We start from the raw sequence: 26,169 nt of genomic DNA, 5'->3' as shown, positions 1-26,169 counted from the left end.
CTCTGTCTCTGTTGAGCTGAAACAAGAGGGAACATGAAGAAACTTTAAAATAACATCACAACAAGTTCCTGGTTACAGGATTACTAACCACTAACCCATGTTACTTTATATACTTCAATAATTTTAGTGTATCTTTGTCGTAAATGTTATTCAATGTATCTGTCTGTTGGTTGGTTGGTTGTTAAGAAGGTTGATTAATTTGTTGGTTGGTTAAATGTTTAGTTGGTTGGATGGACGGTTGATTGATTGATTGGTTAGTTAGTTTGGTGGGTGGGTGGTTGGATGGTCGGTTGATTGGTTAATATGTTAGTTGATTAGTCGGTTGGGTAGTTGGTCGAATGGTTGGTTGATCGTTTGGTTTGTTGGTTGGTTGGACGGTTGGTTGGTTGAATAGTTAGTTGGTTGGTTGGTTGGTTGGTTGATTGTTAGGTTGGTTGGACGGTTGGTTGGTTGGTTGGTTAGTTAGTTGGTTGGTTGGTTGGATGGTTGATTGATTGGTAAGTTAGTTTGGTGGGTGGTTGGATGGTCGGTTGATTGGTTAGTATGTTAGTTGATTAGTCGGTTGGCTAGTTGGTCGAATGGTTGTTGGATGGTTGGTTGATTGTTAGGTTTGTTGGTTGGTTGGTTGAATAGTTAGTTAGTTAGTTAGTTGGTTGGTTGGTTGGTTGGTTGGTTGGTTGGTTGGTTGATTGTTTGGTTGGTTGGACAGTTGGTTGGTTGAATAGTTAGTTGGTTGGTTGATTGTTTGGTTGGTTGGACGGTTGGTTGGTTAGTTAGTTGGTTGGATGGTTGATTGGTTGGTTGGACGGTTGGTTGGTTGAATAGTTAGTTGGTTGGTTGGTTGGTTGGTTGGTTGGTTGGTTGGTTGATTGGTTGGTTGGACGGTTGGTTGGTTGAATAGTTAGTTGGTTGGTTGGTTTGTTGATTGGTTGGTTGGACGGTTAATCAACCATCTGGTGATAAATTAAGTACTTAAGCTGATTACAGCGTTTGAAAGCAGGATCTGCAATAAAGTATTTATCATTCGATTAAATAAGATGATAGTATTTTTACTTTGTGTACTTTAAGATCCCGCCTGTTCAACGTAACATCTTCCATCTCCCTGACGATCTCTGCAGCTCGGTACTCGGAAACCACGTCAGAGTGAGAGCTCTGTGTCCGCCTCCCCCTCTGCGCTGTCCTCCTCTCTGAGTTAGCCGCTCCGTCTCCTCCGCTAGCATTAGCATTAGCATTAGCCTGCCGCTGGTAGCAGCCCGGGCGAACATGGCCATGTCGCAGGCTCTGTCGGAGGAGGAGTTCCACCGGATGCAGGTGAGAAGGGAGCGGCGGCCGCGGGGTCGTGTGCCCGGCCCCGGGTGTGTGTCAGGTGGACGGGGAACACCTGTCAGGGGCGTTAGCTCCGGGTGCTAACCGCTAGCTCCGGGTGCTAGCCGCTAGCTGTCAGCTGGTAACGGTGCGCTAGCCGCGGGTGGGGGCGGAGAAGGGGGGGGGTGGGGTGTTACTGGGTTTAATGGGATCGTGTCAGCGCGATGGGAACCAGTCTGACCCGAGCCTCTGTCACAAGTCATAATAAACTGAATTACATTGACTGACAGTGTGTTAGCTTAATGTCCACTCCAGCTAGCTTAGCTTAGCCTAGCCTCCTCCTGTGGAAGAAAACAGTGGCTCGATTCATCTTCCGCCTGCTAGCAGTGTGGGGGTGTGAGGGGGGGGGGGGACATGATGAGAGTCACGGGGTGTGTGTGTCTGTGTGTTGATGTGCAGCCTCTGTGTGGCTAACAGAGAAGCTAACACCTGTTAGCCTGCAGACTGCTGCTGCTCACAGGATTGATGTGTACACAGGTTGTTGTGTTACTGTGGAGGCTGCAGGTTGTTGTGTCACTGTGGAGGCTGCAGGTTGTTGTGTGACTGTGGAGGCTGCAGGTTGTTGTGTCACTGTGGAGGCTGCAGGTTGTTGTGTTACTGTGGAGGCTGCAGGTTGTTGTGTTACTGTGGAGGCTGCAGGTTGTTGTGGTTCCAACCTGGCAGGTGTTGTTTACACTCCAGTATGTGGAGCCAGTGATGCTGCTTGTACCTGAGTTTAAAGCAACACATATACACATATTTTACTGTGTTTACCTGGACAAGTCCTGATATTAATCATTAACAGTGACTCTATTTGTTACATCACATAACTTATCATTCAGCCGATGCTTTTATCAAAGCGACCTACAATAAGTGCATCAACCATGAGAGAGCAAACCTAGATAAACAAGAATCATGTTCTCACATTTAAAACTATACTGCAGCGAAAAGAGAGGTCATTAAACATGATGATATAATGTCTGTGTCTGTGTGTGTGTGTGTTTCTGTGTGTGTTTGTGTGTGTGTTTCTGTGTGTGTGTCTGTGCGTGTGCAGGCTCAGCTGTTGGAGCTGCGGACTCAGAACTATCAGCTGTCTGATGATCTCAGGAAGAACACGACAGGTAAAATACGTCTCTGTTTTCCGTTGATGATGTTTATTTAGTTTTTGTCATTATTTCACTTTTTATGAAGCGTTGGTTCTCATTTCTTGTCATGTGACTGACGTGTGTTTCAGAGCTGAACGCCGTCCGTCAGAAGAATGTGGTTCTGGAAAGAGATTTTGTCAAAGCACAGAAGGTAACCCACATTTTATTAGTATCATAACTGCTGTGATAAAGATGTGGATTTAATTTTTGAAGTTGATCACTTGTTTATTTACTTGTGCTTTTTTTCAGGCTCTGAATAAGAGCAAGAAAGCTCAGGTGAGTCTCCCACGTTACCATGGTTACCTCAAGTTTACGCTGATCAGCAGCCTTTTGATAATAAGTTATATAAAGTTATTTTAAACCTTTACATGTTTGAGGTGAATGGTTTCATTCTGCTGTTCACTCACTGATTTCTGCTGCCGTAATTAATGAACTGAATCCAGTAGAATCAGTTTGTCACAGTTTACTGGTTTAACTGGTTAAATCCTGAAGTTCTTCACTCACACACGAGGTCTTTGTTCTGCAGGAGGTGGAAGCTCTGCTGAGCGAGAACGAGATGCTTCAAGGGAAACTTCACAGTCAGGAGGAAGACTTCAGGCTCCAGAACAGCACTTTGATGACAGAACTGTCCAAGGTACACCCAGCGCCTCCGTGTCACGCTTCACATTCATATGGTTCTATGTATTTAATAAGTGAGAGTGGACATAGCAGGAGAAACAAGATAAGACCGTGAGATGACTGGGAATAAATGAGACAGTTGAAAATGTCTCTTCGACTAGAAAAAGGAAAATGCTTTGGTAGCAGGTTGATGGCTTTAATAGAAGCAGGTCAATAGGCGTGACATCATTTGTCTTCCTCCAGCTGTGTACACAGATCGAGGAGCTGGAACAGGAGAACCAGGAGCTGAAGGAGGGAGGAGGAGCCTCTGCAAACACTGCCCCTCCAAACCCCGCCTCCTGTCCTGTTGATGGAGAACTCCTCCGCCTCCAGGCCGAGAACTCCACCCTCCAGAAGAAAATGAAAGGTGCGTGTTACAGTTAAATATATAATCGATAATTACATAACTCGATCGTCTTTCGTACATAAACATACAAAGCTCAGTTGTGACATTGGTAAATTACCTTTACTGTGACCAGCCACCAGGGGGCGATCCAGATGTTTCAGTCATTTTGACAGTACTCGTAATACTGAGATGTGATTCCCCTCCAGCCCTCCAAGAGCGCTATGACAAAGAGCTTCCACAGAGACGGGGCAGCCAAAGCGTTTCCTCAGAGACGGAGTCAGCCGGAGCCAACAGTGTCTCTGATGTCACAGCGAGAGGGGAGGAGCCAGGAGCAGAGGGAACCAATGATAGACTGGAACAGGTGATTGACAGTTTTTTTTAACCTGCAGCTATAAATATTTAGCTGTTTTAAAAAAGTAGCTCTTAAATTGTTCAAGTTTAACCAGATTATATTTCTCAAATTTAAATAAACCTGTATTTAAATGTTTAATTGGTTTTGTTTCCTGGTCGTGTGTTTGCAGTCAGAGGCTCAGCTGCAACAAACAGAGAAACAGATCCATGGTGAGTTTTATTTATTTTAATTTGGACAGAATTTCCCCTTAAATATATAAAACTCCTCTATTTTCATGTGACATTCAGTGAAGCTCTGCTCTGATGGAAATACGTATTATATTGGAATTCTTCTTATATGAGAGTCAAAGTTTGAACATTTAACATTTAACCACGAGAAGCCACAGAGCAGTAAAACATCTGGATTTCACATGAAGTGCTGTAAGTAACAATGAGCTTTGCTTTGTGCTGACGTGACTTTATTCTCTTCAAGCCTTCAATAAACTCTCTGATCAGATTAATTTAAAAAAGACTTCACTGACTATTGCTTCTGGTTTTACATTATTTTAACCTATTATGACCTATTAAGACTCCTAAATCCTGAGGGTTTTCTTAAAATTACCAACCTTTTATATAAACTTCTCAGCTCTGAAGCAGATGGAGACTTATATTGACAACATTTCATGGCTTCAAGGCTTAAAGGTGCATGTCACCATAAATTCTCAGATTCTGACCTCTGACCCTTTTCCTCGTCTTGCCCTCTCAGTGCAGCTGATTCCACTTCTCCTAAATGTTTGGTTTTTATTTGAGCTTGTGTTGATTCAAGCGTAGAGCAGCTAGCCGCTCAGGGCAGACACACACTACAAGCTGATGCTAATGAACGTTAGCAAACAAAGGTAATGAGGATTTTCACCCGAATGTACGAGTCACTTGTTTTCTGGCAAAGCTGCAAAAACTGGTTTACACACGTCAATTCTAAAAATAATATTGTTGTAGTTTAAGACTTGATGGATGATGATGTTTTTATGTGTACTGCAGCCAGCCACCAGGGGGCGATCAAGACTCTTTGGCTTCACTTTTAGCAGCTGTCAAGTCTATCATCTTTATTTAATGTCTACGGTGGAAACAAACACATAAACACACAAAAAGAGAAACAAACAATCGCTAATGTCTCTTAAAAATTGTACAAACTGATCCAAAAGTTGGAAAATAGCAGAGGTCAGATAAACGCAGTGTCAGTGAACGCACCCTGATAAACAGGTACGTCATCATTTGCCTTCAACTTTGCAGCTCGATCAGAAAATACCTGATCTCAACCTCCCCCTTCCCCATTCCCCTCAGAGAAAACCTCTCAGACCCCGTGTAGAGTCAGGAGCTCGTGTAGTGTGTGTCTGGCCTAACAGACTGCCCCCTGCTGTGTGCGGCGCCCCCTTTAGGCCTGTCAGAGAAGAGCGTAGAGAAGATTGTAGCTAAGCAGGCAGCGATAGGCTGGTCGGCTGCTCTCTGTCCAATAACTCACTGCTTTGGACCAGAGCTGGAGATGGCACTGAACACCGAGCAGGAGGAGAAGAGGCTGCTGAGGGAGCAGATCCACCAGGTGGAGGTACAGACACACAACCTGACACACACACCTGACACACACAACCTGACACACAAACCTGACACACACACCTGACACACACACCTGACACTCACACCTGACACACACAACCTGACACAACACTAACTGAGCAGGAGAACATAGACGCTGCCTTTCAGCTGGAGTCATGTGTGATCTTGATATTTGATAAATATGTTGATACTGTAGGTGATTACTTCAGTGTGTTGGAGCCTGATGGAGAAACTATAATTTATACAAAATCCTTTCCTCAGATTAAACCATGTGTTTGTGTTGTTGGTATTTCAATTTAATTTGGACTCTGCGTGTGTAAATAGCTGTATCTCAGCGTGAGACATTCAGGAAACATCTGTAAACTGCAGCTGTTTCTCTGTCTCCTTTCTGTCTGCAGGCATCCAAACAGACTGAAATCACCAAACTGCAGGAAGAGATTGCAAAGGTAAATATCTCAGAGGATCAATCAGTGATTAATTGGTTGATTGATTGATAGAACCATGGGAAACGCAGCCTTGGATTCTGACTTCCTGTCTGTCTCTCTACCCTTCTGTCCATCCGTCCTCCAGCTCTCTGACAAGTTGAAGAAGAAGCAGGAGAGGTGAGACACCTTCAGATTAACTTCACAGTAATGTTGGCTCGTCACTGGAGGACAGTCAGGAGGAGTTTGAATCTACAGGATTGTAAATAAAACCACTGGTGAACAGATTGTTTGTCTTTGTGCAGTTTTCAGCGTCTGCAGGGGGAGAAGGAAGCTCTGTACAACGACAGCAGGTCAGAAACTAAACACGACCGTTACTATGACAACTGTCACCGCAGCAGTGACGAGCTGTGATGTCCATGATTGTTGTTTTCAGTTTGTTGTTTGTCGGTTTGACCTGTTGTTGTTTTCTTCTTCTCTGCAGGACAAAGATCGATGAGATCAACCAGAGGAAAGAAGAGGATCTGAAGACTCTAAACGTCCGCATCCAGAAACTGCAGTCAGATGTCATGGCAGCCAATCAGGTGAGATCTTACACTTTAAATGACCCTTTGACCTCTACTGAGGGGGTCACAGTCAAAGAGTTTGAGGACACATCTTTACGATACACTTGTCAGGTCCTGGTGGTTTTTTCAGTGTAGATTTGAAGCAGATGATGGATTTTGGAAAAAGCTGAGCAGCTCGACTCGAATCCAATCAGAGACGTGTCAGAGAAACACAGATTTTTATCTCTTAACTTCATCTCCCATCATCCTTCACTGCTTCACCAAGTCAGCTGACCCTGTCTGTAGTTATTGCTCAGACCGAGATGCCCTTGAAAATTTTATATGTTGGGACTGACAGATGTGTTTTGCTTGTTTAGATCTCCACGGAGCTCAGAGAGCAGCTGCAGAGCAAAGAGAGGGAGCATGAAGTGGCCGTGCACACTCTGAGAGACCAGGTAACACACACACACACACACACACACACACACACACACACACACACACACACACACACACACACACACACGGTTGTGTATCTACATAGTTTACTACATCAGTCTTAGATCTGTCTGTTTCTTCTCTATGAAAATATATTTCTCTGCCAAAATGAATCAAACTTTAGAAAAATCGTTTAACAATCACCGAGACCGGTTTGTGTGGAGCAAAGAAGACGCAGCTCATTAGTACAGATTAAATTTTCTTATCAAAACCTTCATATGACAGGAAATCTGTTTTTGAATTTGACTTTGGCAGAGGAATCGTCTGGTGTTTGTTTCTCTGTCTGTTGCTTTAACTGCATCTCTGACCTGCTCTCTTCTTCTCTCTTCGTTGTCTTCTTCCTTTTCTTTGACCTTTGTTTGGTTCTTTTGTTTGTCGGCTTTATTTGTTTTTCTTGCTTTCCCTTTACTTCCACTGCTTCCCTTTTCTCTGCGTTTTTTTCTGTCCCCTTGCCTTTGCTGCCCCCTGCCTGCGGCTCGCTGGTGCTACAGGTAGCCAATCAGAGTGCAGTCAGTCAGGAGCAGGTGGACAACATCCTGCAAGAGAACGATGCTCTGAGGACAAACCTTGCAGCTCTAGAACAGGTAATTAACCTGGAAAACATCACCTGAACCTCCGGCCTAAACACGGTTCAGTGGAGCAACCTGTGAGAACGAGTCAGGAACCGAGAGAACATTACTCAGAACCCTAATACATCACCACAGAGTGGTTCTGTGAGCAGTGATTCATGTTAAGAACATAAATATTTAAAAGACAACAGAATAAAAACAAAGAACATTTGGAAACTGAATCTTAGAAAAACCCTGTGAGGTCTAAACCCTCAGAGAGCTCAGAACCTTCATCTAGAACAACGCACATTATCCGGTTTCTCAACAGCAACTCCAACATCTGAACTCCATCAGTTTAAGAACTCTACCAAGAACCTACCAGTTCGATCACAGCTCAGATCGATGGAAGTTGATTAATGTGATAGAATGTTGTTCTTAGCACTGGTCAGAATTTCATTGTGCCCAAAACAGCTAGAACCTCCAGAAACAATTCTTATAGAACCATCTTTACATTAATAGAATCACCTTTAAGTCAGTACGGTTCTCAGTACGGAACTTTAACCTCACAGGAGAACAGAGCTGTGATGACTGGCCTGTGTGCTTTTCAACAGGTAACTCGTTCTTCAGCTTTAACTAGAACCCTTGGGTAGAACCTTACCTGTAGATTGATAGTGTGAAGCTAATTTAGAACCTTTTTAGAACCCCCCCAATCTGATAGAACATTTAAACAGAAACCACATCTTCAGTCTCGACCCATCACTGTGTAGTTAATTAACTTCTTGATGAGAACCTTAATGAGAACCCTCATCCAGAACCTCAGTTCCTTCACGTGAACCCTGAATCCTCCAGTCTTCTCCCTCTGCTGCACTGAGGAACTCTTTTCCAGCCAATGAGCTCCTCAGGACTCTTGGAACCTTATTGTGAGAGATGTAACAGAACCTGCTTCGTGTCGGTGTGACTCTACTGCCACCTACTGGCCTCTACATTCATTCTGTGTCCTCTTCCGCCCCCTGCTGTTACTTTATTGTTCTCTACACGTCTCTTCCTTAGTGTTTTGGCATCAGCTGAGGTCAACCGTGTTCCACCGTCTCTTTAGAACATAATGTAACACACGTGATGGTTATAATCTCTGGTTCTGCGCTGATGTTTAAAGATAGTTTTTGGAATCACGTTTAGATCCAGACGGTGAAAACGCAGGAGATGAATCTGATGCGTGAGCAGCAGGAGGCGCTGACGAGCGAGCTGCAGCAAAGACGTGTTGAACAGGAGAGCATGTTAGCTCAGAGAGACGACCTGGACTCCCAGTTGCAGGTAATACACGTGTGTGTGCACACAAACACACACAAATACACAAAAATACACAAAAACACACAATGTTGGAACGATTTTTTAGATTTGGTGATGTAAACGAGGACATAAGATGATAAAACGATTTACTTTTCAATCTCGAAAATGAAATATTCTCCCTCATCTTCATCCACACGTGTGTTCAGTGTTAAATGTGAGCTGCTGCAGAGCGATTGAAATTAAACTGAAACGTGTTTGTTTCTTCTCTTCTACAGGAGTCGAGTTTTGCAAACAGGAAGTTGTTGGAGCAGTTAACAGAAGAAGGACAAGAGAAGGATAAACTGCTGAGAGACCTGGACGAGGCCAAGAAGGTAAACACACACACACACACACAGACACACACACACACAATGCAAATACATCAACAGTACATACAAGCACACAAAGATAAACAAACACATTAAACCTATAAGGTCAAAAACAGTAATGATTGTGTGTGTTTGTGTGTGTGCGCAGACGGCAGAGAAGAGGAAGTCCATGTTGGATGACATGGCCATTCAGCTAGTCCAGGAGAAGTCCGACCACAAGGAGGCGCTGTCAGACCTCAAACTGCAGCACGAGAAGGAGGTGGGACACTAAATGAGCCCTGAGGGAGAAGCTGCTGCTTAGTTCTTTTATTTATCACTTTTCTGTTTCGCTGTTTAAGTCTGTTTCCTTTTCTTTTGTCATCTTATTCATGTTTTTAAAATGTGACACATGTTTTACTTTCCTCTTTCTCTTTTCTTCTCTTTCTCCTCCCTCGCAGGTCCTGGGGGTGAGGGCTCGGTATGAGAAGGAGCTCAGAGGACTCCACGAAGATAAGAATCGCTCCGAGGAGGAGATCAGACAACAGCTGAGAGATGAGAAGGTAAAAGAAAAAGAAAGTCTCCCAGGGTGAGGAGGTGAAAGACGCTGGGGGGAGGAGAGGTGGAAAGGAATGAGGAAATAGGGGAAGGCAGGAGGAGGAGACGCGTAGGCTCATTACACGTTTGATTATCATCATCAATAATTGTGTTTCCAGGCTCGTACCAAAGAGCTGGAGGGGCTTCAGCCGAAGGTGGAGGAGCTGCAGGCTCAGGTTCAGTCCATGGAGGGAACCAAAGGATGGTTCGAGAGACGACTCAAGGAGGCGGAGGTCAGTGTGACGTCAGCCAATCAGCTGCTTTACCCATTAAGACCTCAGGTGCCCATTAAAAAACATTCTCTGAAACCTCAGAGGTTTTTGAAGAACTGACAGAATTACTGAGGTGTGTTGTGGGCAAATCTCACAAGCTAAAAACATGTTAGTGTCTCTGTTCTTCAATGGACGTGCAGAGTGTGTCCATGTTTGTTTTGTGTATTTATTAATGTGATCGTTTTATTTGACTGTCTTTCGCCTGTTTTTCTTTGTGTGAGCAGGAGAACATAGAAAAGAACTCGCTTGAACATCAGGAGGAGATCAAACAGCTGCAGAAAGATCACACACTTCAGCTGGAGGTAAAAACACACACACGGTTTAATGTTTCAGAGTCTCATCTTTGTTAAATATATATGTGTGTGTTTTATAGAAGAAGAGTATGTTAGTAAGTGTGTGTTAATAGATGCAGTGTCTGTGTGTCTGTGTGTGTGATTAATGTGGTCCAGTTCTAATTTAACGTGTGTTTCTAATGAACGTGGAGTTGTCTCCATGGTAACAGGGAGGTTAAGTGGTGTTAAGAGGGGATCAGAGAGGAGGAGGCTCGTGCTGGAGATAACTTCACTTCACCTCGTTGTTCCCAGTGACGCTTGTCACGATGTCTTTATGTCTCCGAGGTTCTGGACACGTCGTCCTCAAGATGAATCTGACGATGATGAAGAATCTAAACATCTTAGGATAAATACACATGAACTGAAAACCCAAAAGTAACCGGTACTTTTAGGATTGGAATTTCTTTCAAGGAACTAAAAGGTTCCTTCAGTTTGTTGAGATGAGACAATCATCAACACACACATCAAGCTGTTAATGGTTCCTGTGGTGGAAACACAGCTAAAGTTTCACAATTACCACCCTGACTTCGTGCTCCCACAATGATAAAACGAACCCTTATCATGGCCACCATTAGAGTCTGTGCACCCGCCGTGCATCTTGGGAAATGTCAGCATGGATGTAACGGGTCCTTTCAGCCAATCAGATAAGCAGCTTGACTCGTTCTCTCGTGCTCCTCTGAAATCCTGCAGGGAGCGAATGGTTCCTCCGAGACCGACTTCACTGATTGCCCTGTGTGTGTGTCTGTGTGCGTGTGTGTGTCTGCGCGTGTGCGTGTGTGTGTGTGTTATCTGTGTGATAACAGCCTCGTACTAAGGGCAGACCGAGGGAAACTTAATAGGAAAAGTTAATTAATGATGGAAGAAGTCTAATTAGCGGGCAGGTCGGCCACTGGGTCGAACTCTGTGTGTTGTGGGTTCGAGTTCCACTGGTTTCCTGTTAGTCGAGGAGTTGTAGAGCAGGTCGTCCACTGGTTAGAAGGTCGAGGATCTCATCAGTACTTTACTTCCTGTTATCAGCTTCTTTTATAATCACTATTTTATCTGAAAATCGTAATAAATAATAATGGCTGTATCCCTCACCCCCCCCTATCTTCACACTTCAGCAGATGTGCTGATGAAGCAGATATTAAATGTCATTCTATTATTTTATTATTATAAAAGCTCTTTGCTCTTAAACCTCAGATTTAACTCGGTGAGTTTGCAGATACGTGACTTTGATGCTTGATCACTGAACAGGAAGAAGAAGTGAATTTATCCACGGCTCACCTGAACACACCTGCTGCCTCTTTACTCTGTGTGTGTCTGTGTGTGTGTGTTTGTGTGTGTGTGTCTGTTGTTTCCCACAGTTCTCCAGTGTTTTCCGTCCGTCAGGTCTGCGGCTGCAGCCTGTGTGCGTCTTAATGTAGATTTTGAGTCGTATTAATTAGCAACTGAGGATTAGAGGAGAATTAAACGCAGGTCTTTTTGTAAATTAATCCCTTGGTCGGCTGGATTAAGGATGACTGGGTAACACTGAAGCTGGAGTCTGTTTAAAATACTTATTTTAACTTCGTCCACCAGGAGAGAAGAGAGAGCGATAGAAGAAAAGTTTCTAATGGGGGTGATTGTTAAGTTCCTACAGATTGTTGAACTCCTGGTTTCACTGTGTTCCTTCTGTGTGTGTGTGTCTGTCTGTGTGTGTGTGTCTGTGTGTGTGTGTGTGTCCTGCAGGAGAAGCAGTCAGAGATGGAGGGACTGAACCAGCAGCTGTTGGAGGTGGAGAAACAGAGGGAAGAACACGGCGACACCATCGAAAAACTCAAACAGGTGCCAGCTTGTGTGTTTTCTTCTCGTCGTCAAACTGTATCAGAGTCTGATGCACACTCTAGGTTATTCAGGCTCCGCCCACAACTTAACGTCAAGTAGAAAAAAACAGGATAAAGCAAACAAGCTAAAGTTCGGACTTACTGTCCAGTAACAACAACAACACCAGGTCCACATCTGTCCTGCCTCCTTTTCCCTGTGGAGTGAAATATGCATTTCTTACTCGCTCACTTTGCCCTGACGTCCACGCTGAGAATGGCGAGCGACTTGTTTCTTACAGCTAGCAGCTGGTTGCAGCTCTGGTTGCTGGTGTGTGACAGATGTCGTAAAGTGTGTTGTAATGTTCCAGCAGAGTAGTTTCAGGCCTCCAGGGGGCGCTGTGGATAATGACAGACGCATCATTCTCACTATTATAAGTTTGTGAAGCATCAAAATGATTTTGAAGCTGTTTTTTTAAGGTATAAAAACTACGTCACGTTGCTGTAACCTTTTGTTTCTGACTCTGCAGGAGATTAAGGACACTGTGGACGGTCAGAGGATCTTAGAGAAGAAGGGAAGTGCAGCGGTGAGTTGATATTAAAACGTTTATCAGACTGATGAAGATAAAGAGACAACAGACGGACTGAGTCTGGACTGACGAACACAGGAACAGACAAACAGGAGGATTTGAATAGAGATGAGAGGAAGAGAATATAATGTGCAGAGTTATTTAAGAGCAGGCGTGCATGAAAAATTATAATTAGAAAGTAAATCCCTGACTGTGTGTGTGTGTGTGTCTGTGTAACTGTGTGTGTGTGTGTGTGTAGCTGAAGGATTTGAAGCGGCAGCTGCAGCTGGAGAGGAAGCGAGCGGACAAACTGCAGGAGCGACTTCAGGAGATTCTGACCAACAGCAAGACGAGGACAGGTACACACACATGCTCACACCTGATGACACCTGAAACCTGTGTGTCTCTGCCCCTGAAACAGACACACAAACTGAATAAGACTCAAAATCACAAGATCAATTCCCAAAACATTCAGTTCAGTTAAGGTTTTAGGGTTAATTTAGATTTTCAAAGATATTAATGAACGTTAGAAGAAACTGGGGACAAAGTCCTGAACATGTTCCAACATCACCTCAGCGCTTTGTTCATGGATTTAAATCTGTGGAGATTTTAAAAACATAAAAATTAAACGGCTGCTTGTAACTGTTTTTGTTCTTGTCCTCCTCCAGTCTCAGATTCAGACGTTAACTTCTCATCACAGACACAACAGAGTTTTCCAGCAGCTTATTGATCTGTTCACTGTCGATGAAGCAGAACCTGAAGTGACTCTGAAACCAAAAGAGAGAGTGTTTATTTCTTCTGACTGGAGGGTGTTCCCCTTTAACTGCTCCACTGTGTGTGTGTGTGTGTGTGTGTGTGTGTGTGTGTGTGTGTGTGTGTGTGTGTGTGTGTGTGTGTGTGTGTGTGTGTGTGTGTGTGTGTGTGTGTGTGTGTGTGTGTGTGTGTGTGTGTGTGTGTGTGTGTGTGTGTGTGTGTGTGTCTGTGTGTTTTTGTGTCCTAAGTGGTTGAGATGTGATTGTTATGTGAGCGATGGATCCGATAATCAGCGGTATGCTAACCCTGCGTCAGGAGGTTCTGGCTCGGCCCGGAACCTTCTGCTCAATATTTAATGCATCGCTCTGATTCTCAGAGCTGAGGTGGACACACTGGCGTCTGCTGGCAACACATAGACACACAAACAAACACACAAACACACAGACACACAGACACACACACACCCCTGCAGTCACTCACTCTCTGTTTGCCTGCTTTGAATTTCTTTTTCTTTTTTTTGGGACTTTTCCTTCTTCACTCAGGTGTCTTTACACATTTTTATATACACACACACAGACACACACACAGACACAGACCCACACTGGGAGCAGGGCAGTCCTCAGCATCATGTATAATCTATGAGTAGTGATGAATGTTTAAAAGGCTCTTCTGCACAAACCTGAGAATCAGACATTTTAAAGTAGCCTACTTATGTCTCTGCCCGCTCCCAGCACCTGGCCTTAAAGGGACGGGCCGCTGCCTTAAAGGGACGGTCCACTTAGTTACTGCAGCCAATGGTAGTTATTTCAGCCGTTTGTCCTATTGTCCGAATTTGCAGATCCTCGCCACAAAAGATACTGTGCTGCGAATACCACAAGTAACAACAAAGAAAAAATCCCTTTGCACTTGATCCAGTAATGGACGAACTGAAATCATCGCTCTGAACAGGCTCAATAATCCCTATGGAATCATGGATCAACTTCAAAAACCTTGTGGTTTCATCAGAACTTCCCTTTAAACCAGGAGACAACTAAACGAGTTTATTAAAGCCAGTAGAAGGGCTGACAGAAGCAGGACCGTCCCTTTAAGACTTTAAAACATATGAAACAGCCTTTAACAGTTTTTTATTTATACCAACGCCCGACTCAGGACAGGTTTTATAAATCGGTCCAACAGATAAATACTGGTGTGGTTTGTATTTTCCTCATCCTGGTGTTTTGTGTGTCTCAGGGCTGGAGGAGCTGGTCCTCTCAGAGATCAACAGCCCCAGTCGGACTCAGCAGACAGGAGACTCGTCCTCCGTCTCCTCCTTCTCCTACAGGGACATGATGAAGGAGGCTCAGCCGACCAGTCAGAACAAGGTGGGTGTAAACACAGTCACAGGGGAGCGTCATCAAAGTGCTGAACAGACCTGGAGGAGTCTGTGGTGTTAATTTACTGTGTGAAACCATAACTGTGATTTTTGAAAATATGCTTATCTCCCCACGTCTTTGGGTAAAAATGAATGATGGGGGAAGAAACCTTTGATTTTTGAAATCTTGACTGAGCCAGAACCGTAAATCCTGCAACTACAAACCAGCTGCTGCAGTGTGATAACACAGATCAATCATCAGCATCAAAGTAGGGACACATTATGATTTGATTTCTACAGAAACGGAGCGTTTTATGAAGTCAGATCTGTTTTCTCTCAACACAAACAGACTTTAAATACTGCTGCTGTTGAAAGGCACCGGACTCCACTTACAAAAACAGTAGATTCACATCATAGAACTGACTCGATCGATCAGGTCGTGTAATTGTGACTTTCAGCGAAGGAACAAGTATTTAAATAATTTACTTAACTCATTAACTCAGGTACAGAATCAAATCTCACTCTAAAACCTCAACGGTGTCAAAAAACAACTAAAACATTAGGCTTTTCTAAAATGAGCGAACATGACAGGAAATAAAAAAACATTTGACTCAATAACGAACTGTCATAACTCCATAATTCATCTGCTAACGAGAAGGAGGCTCAGAGGACAAACCCCTGCATCTCCCCATTTTAGAGAAAGTTAATCTAATCTCTTATGTTTACCTGCAGCAAGATGTAATTTTTTGATTTGTTGGTGGAATCCGTGAGGCCTCCTGTAAACTGTTCCCTCCCCCCAGCTGTTACCACGGTGATGTGGTGACGAAGGCTGAACCGTAATATCCCATCATCCTCCGCATCAGATAACTCATCTGAATGTTTTATTACATTTAACATTAATTTCTGTGTGAAGACTCTTTGACATTTTTCTGCAGCTATTTTGGAATTGTGTGTGTGTGTGTGTGTGTGTGTGTGTGTGTGTGTGTGTGTGTGTGTGTGTGTGTGTGTGTGTGTGTGTGTGTGTGTGTGTGTGTGTGTGTGTGTGTGTGTGTGTGTGCGTGCGTGCGTGCGTGCGTGCGTGCGTGCGTGCGTGCGTGTGTGTGTGCGCTCCTATTGATAGAAACACTGTAAATAGAGCTGACAGCTTTGGTTTATGTAACTGTGGAAACGTGGCGTCCAGCGTCGAGTCCGTGTGCTGTGGCTGTTCGTCGTCGTTAGCAACAGCATCACATGACTCCGGGGAGGGTGAGATGAGTTTGAATCTTATTTCAGAATCTGTCTTTTCTATGTGTGAGTCAAATAGACCATATTCCACTGGGGCATGAATCTCCGGTGATTGACAGCTTGGACCGTTCAAGTGAAAGTGGGCGTGTCCTCAAACTCTGTCAGGTTCCACCCCCCACTCCTCCAAATAGGGTTACTTCTGGTTTCAAAAAACAAACATGGCACTGGAGAAAATGATCTCTGTCTGTATAGAAACTATTCATGAAGGTTCATGACAACACGATGTTTACCAGCCTGTGTCTCTGTCTCAGTCCGGAGGAGGAAGTCCTCAGTCTCAGCGTCCGGCGGAACTCTCTGACGACGAGGTGGGGGAGCTGTTCCAGCGTCTCGCTGAGGTTCAGCAGGTGAAGTGGATGCTGGAGGAGAAGGTAAAGTCTTTACAGACTAAACTAACAGAAAGATGATAAACTGATTAGAAGCTCATCAGTCGTTGTTTGGTTTGTCTTCAGGTGAAACATCTGGAGGTGAGCTGTTCGTCGATGGCAGAGGACATCTGCAGGAAGAGCGCCATCATAGAGACATACGTGATGGACAGCCGCATAGGTAACACACACACACACGCACACACACACACACACACACACACACACACACACACACACATACACACACAGAGTTGTATTTACGCTCAGACGTGTCTGAATAAACAAATCGCTGCAGCAGCTTCAACAGGAGGCTGTGGGATCAGCTGTCCACATACTTCTGGCCACATAATGGAATGATGAATGGGATGTTCGCTCTCCGCTGACAGTAAACATCGTCTGCTGGAGCTGAACGCTCCTCAGAGTCAACCAGAAGTCTGCTGAAACAGCAACGGAGAATTTAATCTATCTGCTCCGTGTCCAGAGGGAGGAGGGTTCACGAGCGGGAGGAAGAAAATATGTTTTACAACAGAAAAAGGAGAAGAAGAAGAAATGAGAGACAACAAGAAGACGAGAGGAGATGATGATGAAATCCATATTTATAACTTCTGAGCTTTATTGAGTTCAGAAATGAGAACTGATGAACTCACAGTGTGAACAGGAGCTGCTGATGTGCCCTGAAGCAAGGCAGCAACCCAACTGCTCAACAGTGTTGCCTAGCAACCTGTCAGCAGCGACTCACACTGTCCTAACGATGTGTTAATGACACAAACACACACACTGTGAGTCCAAATCTGTAGCAGATTAGATTAACCATTATAACAGTGTTAATGAGAGAAGGAGGGAGAGAGCGAGAGAGAGGGAGAGAGAGAGGGGGGGGGGAGTTAAACCAGTCAAACATGAAATTGAAAACAGCAGGAGAGAGAAAAAACAGGAGATGACAGAAGAAAGGATGGAAGAGGAGAAGATAAAATGGGGAGGTGAGGAGAGGATGAGGTAGGAGAGGTTGGACGAATGAAGAAAGGGAAGAGATGATTAGGGATGAGGCAAATAGAGAAAAGATGATGGAGGAGATGAGTAGATGTTGGAGAGAGGAGTGGAGGAGATGATTGTGGAGGAAGAGAAGAGAAAAGATTGATGACGAGAGAAGGAGAGGATGAAGGAGGAAGACAGGAGAGGTTCGATGAGATGAGAAAGGATGGAAAGGAAAGGAGAGAGATGAGGGAAGTAGAGGATGATGGAGGTGGAGATGAAAGAGGAGGAGACTGAGCACAACTTTTCACTTTGATTCCGTTTTTTTCAGACTTTAACTTTTTTAATTCACTAACAGAACGTTTGTGTTTTGACCTTTGACCTCTGATAAAAAAAATCGGAATCCTCATTTTGGTAAATGAACAAACTTCCTCTGACGAATCAAGATTATCTGATTACGTCCAGAATCTAAATATTTTGCCTTAGTTGTCAGACAGTGGGAGGAAGAGGAGGAGTGTGAGAAGTGAGAGGAAGATCCTGCTGGATCAGGAAGTGATATTCGATCACATGACCCCTGGAGACTCATTCTGGTGTCAGGTGTGAACTGACGACCTCAGAGCTGAAGACGAGTGATTGGACGCTTCACACCTTCACTCTTCCTGTAGCGATCGTTGTGTTGCAGTTTTGTGCGTTGTGCAGCACTTAGTAAACACTCAGTGTGTTTTGCTGCGGAGCGTTAACGGCGTGAAGCGTCTTCACACGTCTCAGAGCGCCGGTAAAAAACGACCATGAAAGGTGTTGAAGTGAATCATCACTGTCCCTCTGTCCATTCCACTGGAGCTGCTCACTAACTCCTCGTGTCCTCGTCCAATCAGATGTGTCGGGCAGCGCCGTCGGAGGTCACGGAGGTCACGGAGGTCATGGAGGTCACGGAGGTCATGGCGGCCACGGAGGCTCCCTGGGAGAGAGAGGAGGTCTGGGTTCTGTCCTCAGGGACCTGGTGAAGCCGGGAGACGAGAACCTGAGGGAGATGAACAAGAAGCTGCAGAACATGTTGGAGGAGCAACTGACCAAGAACATGCATCTGCAGAAGGTAACGCACCATCGTTACTCATCATTACTATCTGTGTTATATATTTATAAACAGAGACGTATATGTTATAGATGGATAAAAGTTCAATCACATTATAACTGTTTACAAAGTCTGAAAAGTCTCAGTGACTGAAAATCAAGACAAATATCAAATCCACCAAGAAACCATCCGTCTGCAGATCTGTTGAATATTAATGATCGTCTCTCTGCAGGACCTGGAGGTTTTGTCCCAGGAATTAGTCCGTCTCAGCAAAGAGACAGCTGGGTCGGGATGAGACTATCACCTGAGCCGACCCGTCCGTTCCCTTTCCTCTCACTACTGTTGCTCTTCAAGGTGTGGGCTGGGCTCAGACTAACACCTGGAACCAGCATTTCTGTCTTTCCAATTCGCGAGCCTGAGACCTGCTGTGGGCTGGGACTACGGTCTGGAGCGGTTAGGACAACACTTCAGTCTGTCTGCTGGGCTATGACTAAATGCTGGAATATGCTCGTGTTTCTTAATGAGGAAAGACAACAGTAAGAAACTAAAGACACAGAGGGAAAGGAAACATTGGGCTCAGCTCATTTATGTTGCTGTTGAATGTACTGTAATTAGACTGTACCACTATGTTGTGTCCTGGCTATAACCTGGAAACCACATTGTAACTGTATATTTGACTGTATATTTTAGCTTTTGCTGGATTGTATGTCTGTTGGGTCCTGGCTATGTCCTGGAACACACCAGCCTGATATCTCAACTGACTGCTTATGGTTTTCAATGTGCAGTAGCTCTGTTGTGATCTGGCTATTTCCTGGACTTCCTGTCTGCACCAAAATAATCTCTATACTTTACTGGAAAGACCTGGGGTCAGTCTATGCCCTGGGTCGACTAAGACTATATCTGAACTGGTTGGTTCCTCTTTCTGCCGCATCTCACGAGCTTCAGCCGCAGATTCTGTTTTCTCAGATTCGTGACTACTCGGTTCTTATCGTTACGACGTAAACTTTCATGTGTGGATCATGTGATCATGATGAAATCAATGGCATCACTACTGAGCCCAGATCAGCTGCAAGTGAAGAACATGAGATGAGGCTGAAAGATCAAGTAAGAGAAGCTTGGAGTTCAGGTTTGGTTTTGCATGTGACTATGTCCTGGGCGTCAGTAATGAACGCAGCTTACACACACTCCGAGTCGGGAACATGACTCAGCTGATTTGACCTGTTCTTCACTTTAACCACTGAAAGTGATGCTGGCCAGTTGGTGTCTGAGAGCAGCTCTTCTTAGTGTTCGGCCGTTTCACTTCTCTTAGTTATTACTCTTCTAACTGGGACGTAAAATGTCTCCTGTCTGTTTAGATACTTGGTTCAAAATCTGTCATGAATTTATAGATTTAATTTAAATTTAAAATCATGTCATGTTTTTAAATCAAAATTATGAGAAACATAAACGTTGGATCAGTTTAATTACTGGATCGTTTAGTTTCAAAAGACTTGCTCGTGATGCAAAATGTCTCATTTAAAAAACTCAATGACTATTTGTGTGTTTGTTGTTCGGCCTTTTGTCTCCGGGGTCGTGTCTCTGCCTTGAATCACATGAACTCTAATTTATCTTGCACTGGAAGCTTTGTGTTTATTTCCATCCTGAGACCAAATGTTGCAGAAAAAGATTCAAACTCTCGGCTTCCGATGTTTTTCTGGTTATATTTCTTTCCCCCGTCGGGCTGCGTCTAATTCCTGCTTGAAGCAACTTATTGTTTTGACTCCATCTTTAAATCTGCATCTGTTTTGTGGGATTTAAAAAAAACAACTGAACTTGAACTTTAAAAATGACAAACACTTCCTGTCACTTCAGCTTTTATCCTCTGACTCGGGAACGTTATCTTTAAGTTGTTTTTAATGTTTGCTACATGGCCTCTAACTATGTCCTGGATGCACCAGGGCTCAGACTATGTCCTGGATATTATGCCTGTGTCTGCTGTGGAGACTCGTTCTGAAAACCAATTGTTGTTGCAGCTTTAAAACACATTTTTACGGATTTAACTCACAAAATAACTGGAAATATTTGAAGCAATTAAAAAAAACGTTGCACTCTTTGATTTTGGTCTGAAAAATTCAATGTTTGATGTAAATATTCAACATGGGGAAGTCAGAAAGTGGTCGAGCTGCTCTGACTGAATGGGATCAGTCTATGTGCTGGGCAGTGACTCCGCCTGTTGCACTGTTGTATTGTCTGTAACATCTGGAATCTGTATATAATGTGAACGCTGACACATGACTTCTAACTGTATAAGAATCAGCTGATCTATTTATGAGACTGATGACGCTAATTATTCTTGATGAGAAAATATAAAATGTCGTCTAAGATATTGACGTGTCTGTTTTTTTTCATCGTAATTACATGAACTGATCGTTTCCATATGTAGAAAATTTAAAATATGTTTATCTGCAGCTGTGAAGCTTTAAATTTTAAATATTTAAAATAGATCATTAATAAATTATTTTGCATTAAAATGAAGTTAAATAATCAAAAGACAAATATGCGTCTTAGTTTTATTCCTTGTTCTTATTTCATTTGTCGTTTTCCTTCCATTTCGTGTCTTTATTCTGAAATTCTGGAATTTTCATCTGTCTGGAATGAGCTACTTCCTGGAACATGTGACAAATATGTTATTTAACGGGATAGAAAACTTTGCAGCGCAAAGAGTTCACGTCTTAAGCTCTTGTCTCATGTTGGGATATGTCTATGTCCTGGACAACGCACACGGAGGTCAGGTGATTCCAGTTCAGTGAAGTTAACTCTGAAATCTGCCAAAATCTGAAAGAGGTTCGGTTCGTTAGTTTAGTTTAGTTGAAACTTCAGCTTCTGCACAAACTCGTGATGAAACAAACTTCTCGTCGTCCATCCTTCCCACAATCCTCTCTGGGCGTTTTTTTCAGAATAAAACTCTCTTCTCAAGAAACTGGTGATGGAGGTCGAGTGTGGGGCCGTCAGCGGGGGAGACGCCACCTGGCTCAGCGCTAATTAGCTGCCGGGCACTTCCTGTCCCACAGAGGAGGACGGATTAGAAGAGGTGACGGGGTCCGTCTTAATGAGATAGCGTCTGATTGGCTGGAGCCGAGGGTTAATTGAAGGGAAGGCAGCGATGAGTTCTTTCAAACGTGGTTTTAATTAAAAGGACGTCTCAGAGGGAGGGAGGCCGTCTGTCCATCCATCCCTCCGTCTGTCTATCTGTCTCTCTGTCCATCCATCCGTCTGTCTCTATCTGTCTCTCTATCTGTCTGTCTCTGTCCATCCACCTGTCTGTCTTTCATAAATCCATCAGATGAAAGACTTAAATCAAACCTAAACATTTAGTGACAAGAGAAGAGAGGAAGACAAAATCTGAGAGCAGGAAGGAGAGAAATGGAAGAATGGGTTGAGAAGAGGGGACAGAAAGAGGAGAACAGGGGGGACAGGAAAAAGAAAATGATGAGGGGGGAGGTTAAAGGGCAGAGGAGAGGAGGAGGTGAATGAAATGTTAGGAGGGGGTGAGAGGAAAGAAGAGATGAAAAGAGAGAAGGAGTTCAAATGAGAGGAGGAGAAAAGAGGAGGTGTAACTGTATCAGACGGAGAGGCAGAAGAAAACGATGGGAGGAGGTGAAGAGTGAGGAGGAGGAGGTGAAGAGTGAGGAGGAGGAGAGAACGCTGATTTGTATTAATGTGTTTTAACTCTGACTCTTTACAACAGATCAGGTTTAACGGACGAAGATTTAAAAACATGTCCTGTTTCCAAGCACGTCTTTATCTTATCTTAACTTATCTTATACAATGCAGCCGAACCACAAAAGATACTTACTCTACTCTTACTTTATTAAAACTTTCTTGTCATGTCCAGCTCCAGCTCTGTTGCTAGGAGACAGCGGTAAGGACGGAACAATCACGGAAATCGTCCACAAACCAGACGTCTCGTTTCATTTTGAGCTAAATCTGTCGATGCTTTAATGTTAGAAACTCGCTGGTCATTCCAGGAAGAGGAACCTTTGGGGCGGGGCTTGAAGCACTGAAGAGTTTTATTTCAATCAATCTTGACAAATATTTGTCTGTTTCTTCTTTTGTCTCATGTGTTGTAAACACACAAATACAATTTAAACAGTTCTCACATTTGTTTTACCTTCACTTCCTGTGCATTCACATATTTGAGTGTAGATTTAGGGTCATCGACGTGTCAACGAGCGTCTTCACACATACAGAAGGACGGACGTGTGTGAGGGTGATGATGTAATGGGGATCTCGATCCCCCCGGGAAACCAGAGGGTTACCACGGCAATCCCAAAATCCCTGACAGAGAGCGAGAGAGAGAGAGAGTCTGGGAAGACGAGTTACAGAGTTTTAAAAATGCACGAGTTTTCTTCTGCAGCAGGCAACTAAATATAGACTGTGTGTGTGTGTGTGTGTGTGAGTGTATGTGTGTGTGTGTGTGTGTGTGTGAAAGGACAGAAACCGTCCCTTTGTCTTCACAACAGAAACCAACTGTCTGACAACACGCCTCCTGAAAGGAAACACCAGAGAACATTAAAAAGAGACAGTGAACGCATCACCACAATAGAGTACACACACCATCAACAGTGCATTACTGGACAGGACAGTAAATGCAGAGGACAGTGAATGCATCATTTGAGAGGACAGTGAATGCAGAGGACAGTGAATGCATCACTGGAGAGGACAGTGAGTGCATCACTTGAGAGGACAGTGAATGCATCACTTGAGAGGACAGTGAATGCGTCGCTGGAGAGGACAGTGAATGTAGAGGACAGTGAATGCATCACTTGAGAGGACAGTGAATGCGTCGCTGGAGAGGACAGTGAATGTAGAGGACAGTGAATGCATCACTTGAGAGGACAGTGAATGCATCACTGGAGAGGACAGTGAATGCATCATTCGAGAGGACAGTGATGCAGAGGACAGTGAATGCATCACTGGAGAGGACAGTGAATGCACCGCTGGAGAGGACAGTGAATGCATCATTTGAGAGGACAGTGAATGCATCACTGGAGAGGACAGTGAATGCATAACTTGAGAGGACAGTGAATGCATCACTGTAGAGGACATTGAATGTCCTCACTGGAGAGGACAGTGAATACATCCTGGAGAGGACAGTGAATGCATCGCTGGAGAGGACAGTGAATGCATCATTTGAGAGGACAGTGAATGCATCACTGGAGAGGACAGTGAATGTAGAGGACAGTGAATGCATCACTTGAGAGGACAGTGAATGCATCACTGGAGAGGACAGTGAATGCATCACTGGAGAGAACAGTGATTTGGTTGTGGGAGAGGACAGTGAGTGCATCACCTGAGAGGACAGTGAATGCATCACTGTAGAGGACAGTGAATGTAGAGGACAGTGAATGCATCACTTGAGAGGACAGTGAATGCATCACTGGAGAGGACAGTGAATGTAGAGGACAGTGAATGCATCACTGGAGAGGACAGTGCATGCAGAGGACAGTGAATGCGTCACTTGAGAGGACAGTGAATGCATCACTGTAGAGGACATCGAATGTCCTCACTGGAGAGGACAGTGAATACATCACTGGAGAGGACAGTGAATGCATCGCTGGAGAGGACAGTGAATGCATTATTTGAGAGGACAATGAATGCATCACTGGAGAGGACAGTGAATGCATCGCTGGAGAGGACAGTGAATGCATCGCTGGAGAGGACAGTGAATGCATCGCTGGAGAGGACAGTGAATGTAGAGGACAGTGAATGCATCGCTGGAGAGGACAGTGAATGCATCGCTGGAGAGGACAGTGAATGCATCGCTGGAGAGGACAGTGCATGCAGAGGACAGTGAATGCGTCACCGGAGAGGACAGTGAATGCATCACTTGAGAGGACAGTGAATGCATTATTTGAGAGGACAATGAATGCATCACTGGAGAGGACAGTGAATGCATCGCTGGAGAGGACAGTGAATGCAGAGGACAGTGAATGCATCACTGGAGAGGACAGTGAATGCATCATTCGAGAGGACAGTGATGCAGAGGACAGTGAATGCATCACTGGAGAGGACAGTGAATGCACCGCTGGAGAGGACAGTGAATGCATCACTGGAGAGGACAGTGAATGCATCGCTGGAGAGGACAGTGAATGCATCATTTGAGAGCACAGTGAATGCATCACTGGAGAGGACAGTGAATGCATCGCTGGAGAGGACAGTGAATGCATCGCTGGAGAGGACAGTGAATGCATCGCTGGAGAGGACAGTGAATGCATCATTTGAGAGGACAGTGAATGCATCACTGGAAAGGACAGTGAATGCATCATTTGAGAGCAAAGTGAATGCATCACTGGAGAGGACAGTGAATGTAGCGCTGGAGAGGACAGTAAATGCAGAGGACAGTGAATGCATCACTGGAGAGGACAGTGACAGCATCGCTGGAGAGGACAGTGAATGCATCGCTGGAGAGGACAGTGAATGCATCATTTGAGAGCACAGTGATGCATTCACTGTCCTCTCCAGTGAATGCATCACTGGAGAGGACAGTGACAGCATCACTGGAGAGGACAGTGAATGCATCGCTGGAGAGGACAGTGAATGCATCGCTGGAGAGGACTGTGAATGCATCATTTGAGAGCACAGTGAATGCATCACTGGAGAGGACAGTGACAGCATCACTGGAGAGGACAGTGAATGCATCGCTGGAGAGGACAGTGAATGCATCACTGGAGAGGACAGTGAATGCATCACTGGAGAGGACAGTGAATGCATCGCTGGAGAGGACAGTGAATGCATCATTTGACAGCACAGTGAATGCATCACTGGAGAGGACAGTGACAGCATCGCTGGAGAGGACAGTGATGCAGAGGACAGTGAATGCATCACTGGAGAGGACAGTGACAGCATCGCTGGAGAGGACAGTGATGCAGAGGACAGTGAATGCATCACTGGAGAGGACAGTGAATGCATCACGGGAGAGGACAGTGAATGCATCATCACTGTATTATCTTCTCTTGTGTCGTTTTGTTGTTCTGTGTTTCTCTGTTGCCAAACTTTACACTCGCCGCCTTAAACAGACTTAAGTTATAGCTGAGTGCTGACAACACACACACACACACACAGACACACTAACACACACACACACACACACAGACACCCACACACACACACGCACTCGGAGCCGTGTGGCCCCAGAGGCCTCACAGTATTGATTGGACTCTCAGTGTGTGTAATGAGAGCCGCTGCGTTTGCTTTTAGCTTCAGAGTGGGAGGAGAGAGATGTGGCACTGCGGCAAGACACACACACGCACACACACACACACACACTCACACACACACGCGCACACACAAACACACACACAAACACATGTACAGTGAGAGATGTACATGTCTTTATATAGACACACTGAGCAGTGTGGGAGGTTGTAATTGAGGAGGAACAGCCTGAGGCCTGATTACACCTCCACTCGTTTATGTCTCTTTCTTTCTGTCGTTTGACTTCATCACTTTCTTCTTTCCTTTCTTTTTACCTTATGCTCTCTTTTCTCCACTCTGTTGTTGTTGTTGTTGCTTCGACTCGTTCTCTTCACACAAAGTGTTTAATCAAACGGCTGATGAAGATGATCAGGTTGTTCTTCAGTGATGAAGATGATGATCACAATCATTCTGTTGGTTTAGCAGCAGCACATTTAAAAGGAGAAGATGATCTGATGGACATGAACGGTACAAATATTCATAAATTATTTATCTGCTGCAGATCGACTTC

At 44.4% G+C, this 26,169-nt stretch overlaps 1 protein-coding gene and 1 long non-coding RNA gene across 4 annotated transcripts; both read left to right on the top strand.

The window, feature by feature from the left end:
- The first annotated feature begins 1,186 nt into the window (after positions 1–1,186).
- gripap1 (GRIP1 associated protein 1) lies at positions 1,187–19,816 on the top strand. 3 transcript variants are annotated; one of them, XM_061075100.1, is made up of 29 exons: positions 1,187–1,311; positions 2,399–2,465; positions 2,579–2,640; positions 2,739–2,765; positions 3,016–3,123; positions 3,351–3,513; positions 3,699–3,853; positions 4,014–4,053; positions 5,355–5,425; positions 5,832–5,879; positions 6,004–6,035; positions 6,161–6,208; positions 6,340–6,439; positions 6,778–6,855; positions 7,390–7,482; positions 8,623–8,757; positions 9,009–9,104; positions 9,250–9,360; positions 9,539–9,640; positions 9,794–9,907; positions 10,171–10,248; positions 11,989–12,084; positions 12,590–12,646; positions 12,888–12,987; positions 14,612–14,742; positions 16,268–16,384; positions 16,466–16,559; positions 18,226–18,443; positions 18,655–19,816. In XM_061075100.1, exons 1-29 carry the CDS (start codon positions 1,264–1,266, stop codon positions 18,715–18,717), a joined length of 2,652 nt encoding a protein of 883 aa, XP_060931083.1. In that variant the 5' UTR covers positions 1,187–1,263; the 3' UTR covers positions 18,718–19,816. The 3 variants fall into 3 exon arrangements, with proteins under 3 accessions (XP_060931083.1, XP_060931082.1, XP_060931085.1); XM_061075099.1 differs by having other exon boundaries at positions 5,259–5,425; XM_061075102.1 differs by lacking the exon at positions 7,390–7,482.
- A 15-nt stretch (positions 19,817–19,831) lies between these two features.
- On the top strand, positions 19,832–20,787 carry LOC133005429 (uncharacterized). The gene is made up of 2 exons (XR_009678371.1): positions 19,832–20,343; positions 20,405–20,787. It is a non-coding gene; the product is annotated as an uncharacterized LOC133005429 (long non-coding RNA).
- The last annotated feature ends 5,382 nt before the right edge of the window (positions 20,788–26,169 follow it).

Source organism: Limanda limanda, chromosome 7, assembly GCF_963576545.1.
Source record: "Limanda limanda chromosome 7, fLimLim1.1, whole genome shotgun sequence".
In the NCBI taxonomy this organism is placed as follows: Eukaryota; Metazoa; Chordata; class Actinopteri; order Pleuronectiformes; family Pleuronectidae; genus Limanda; species Limanda limanda.
This window is presented reverse-complemented; position numbering and strand designations above follow the sequence as displayed.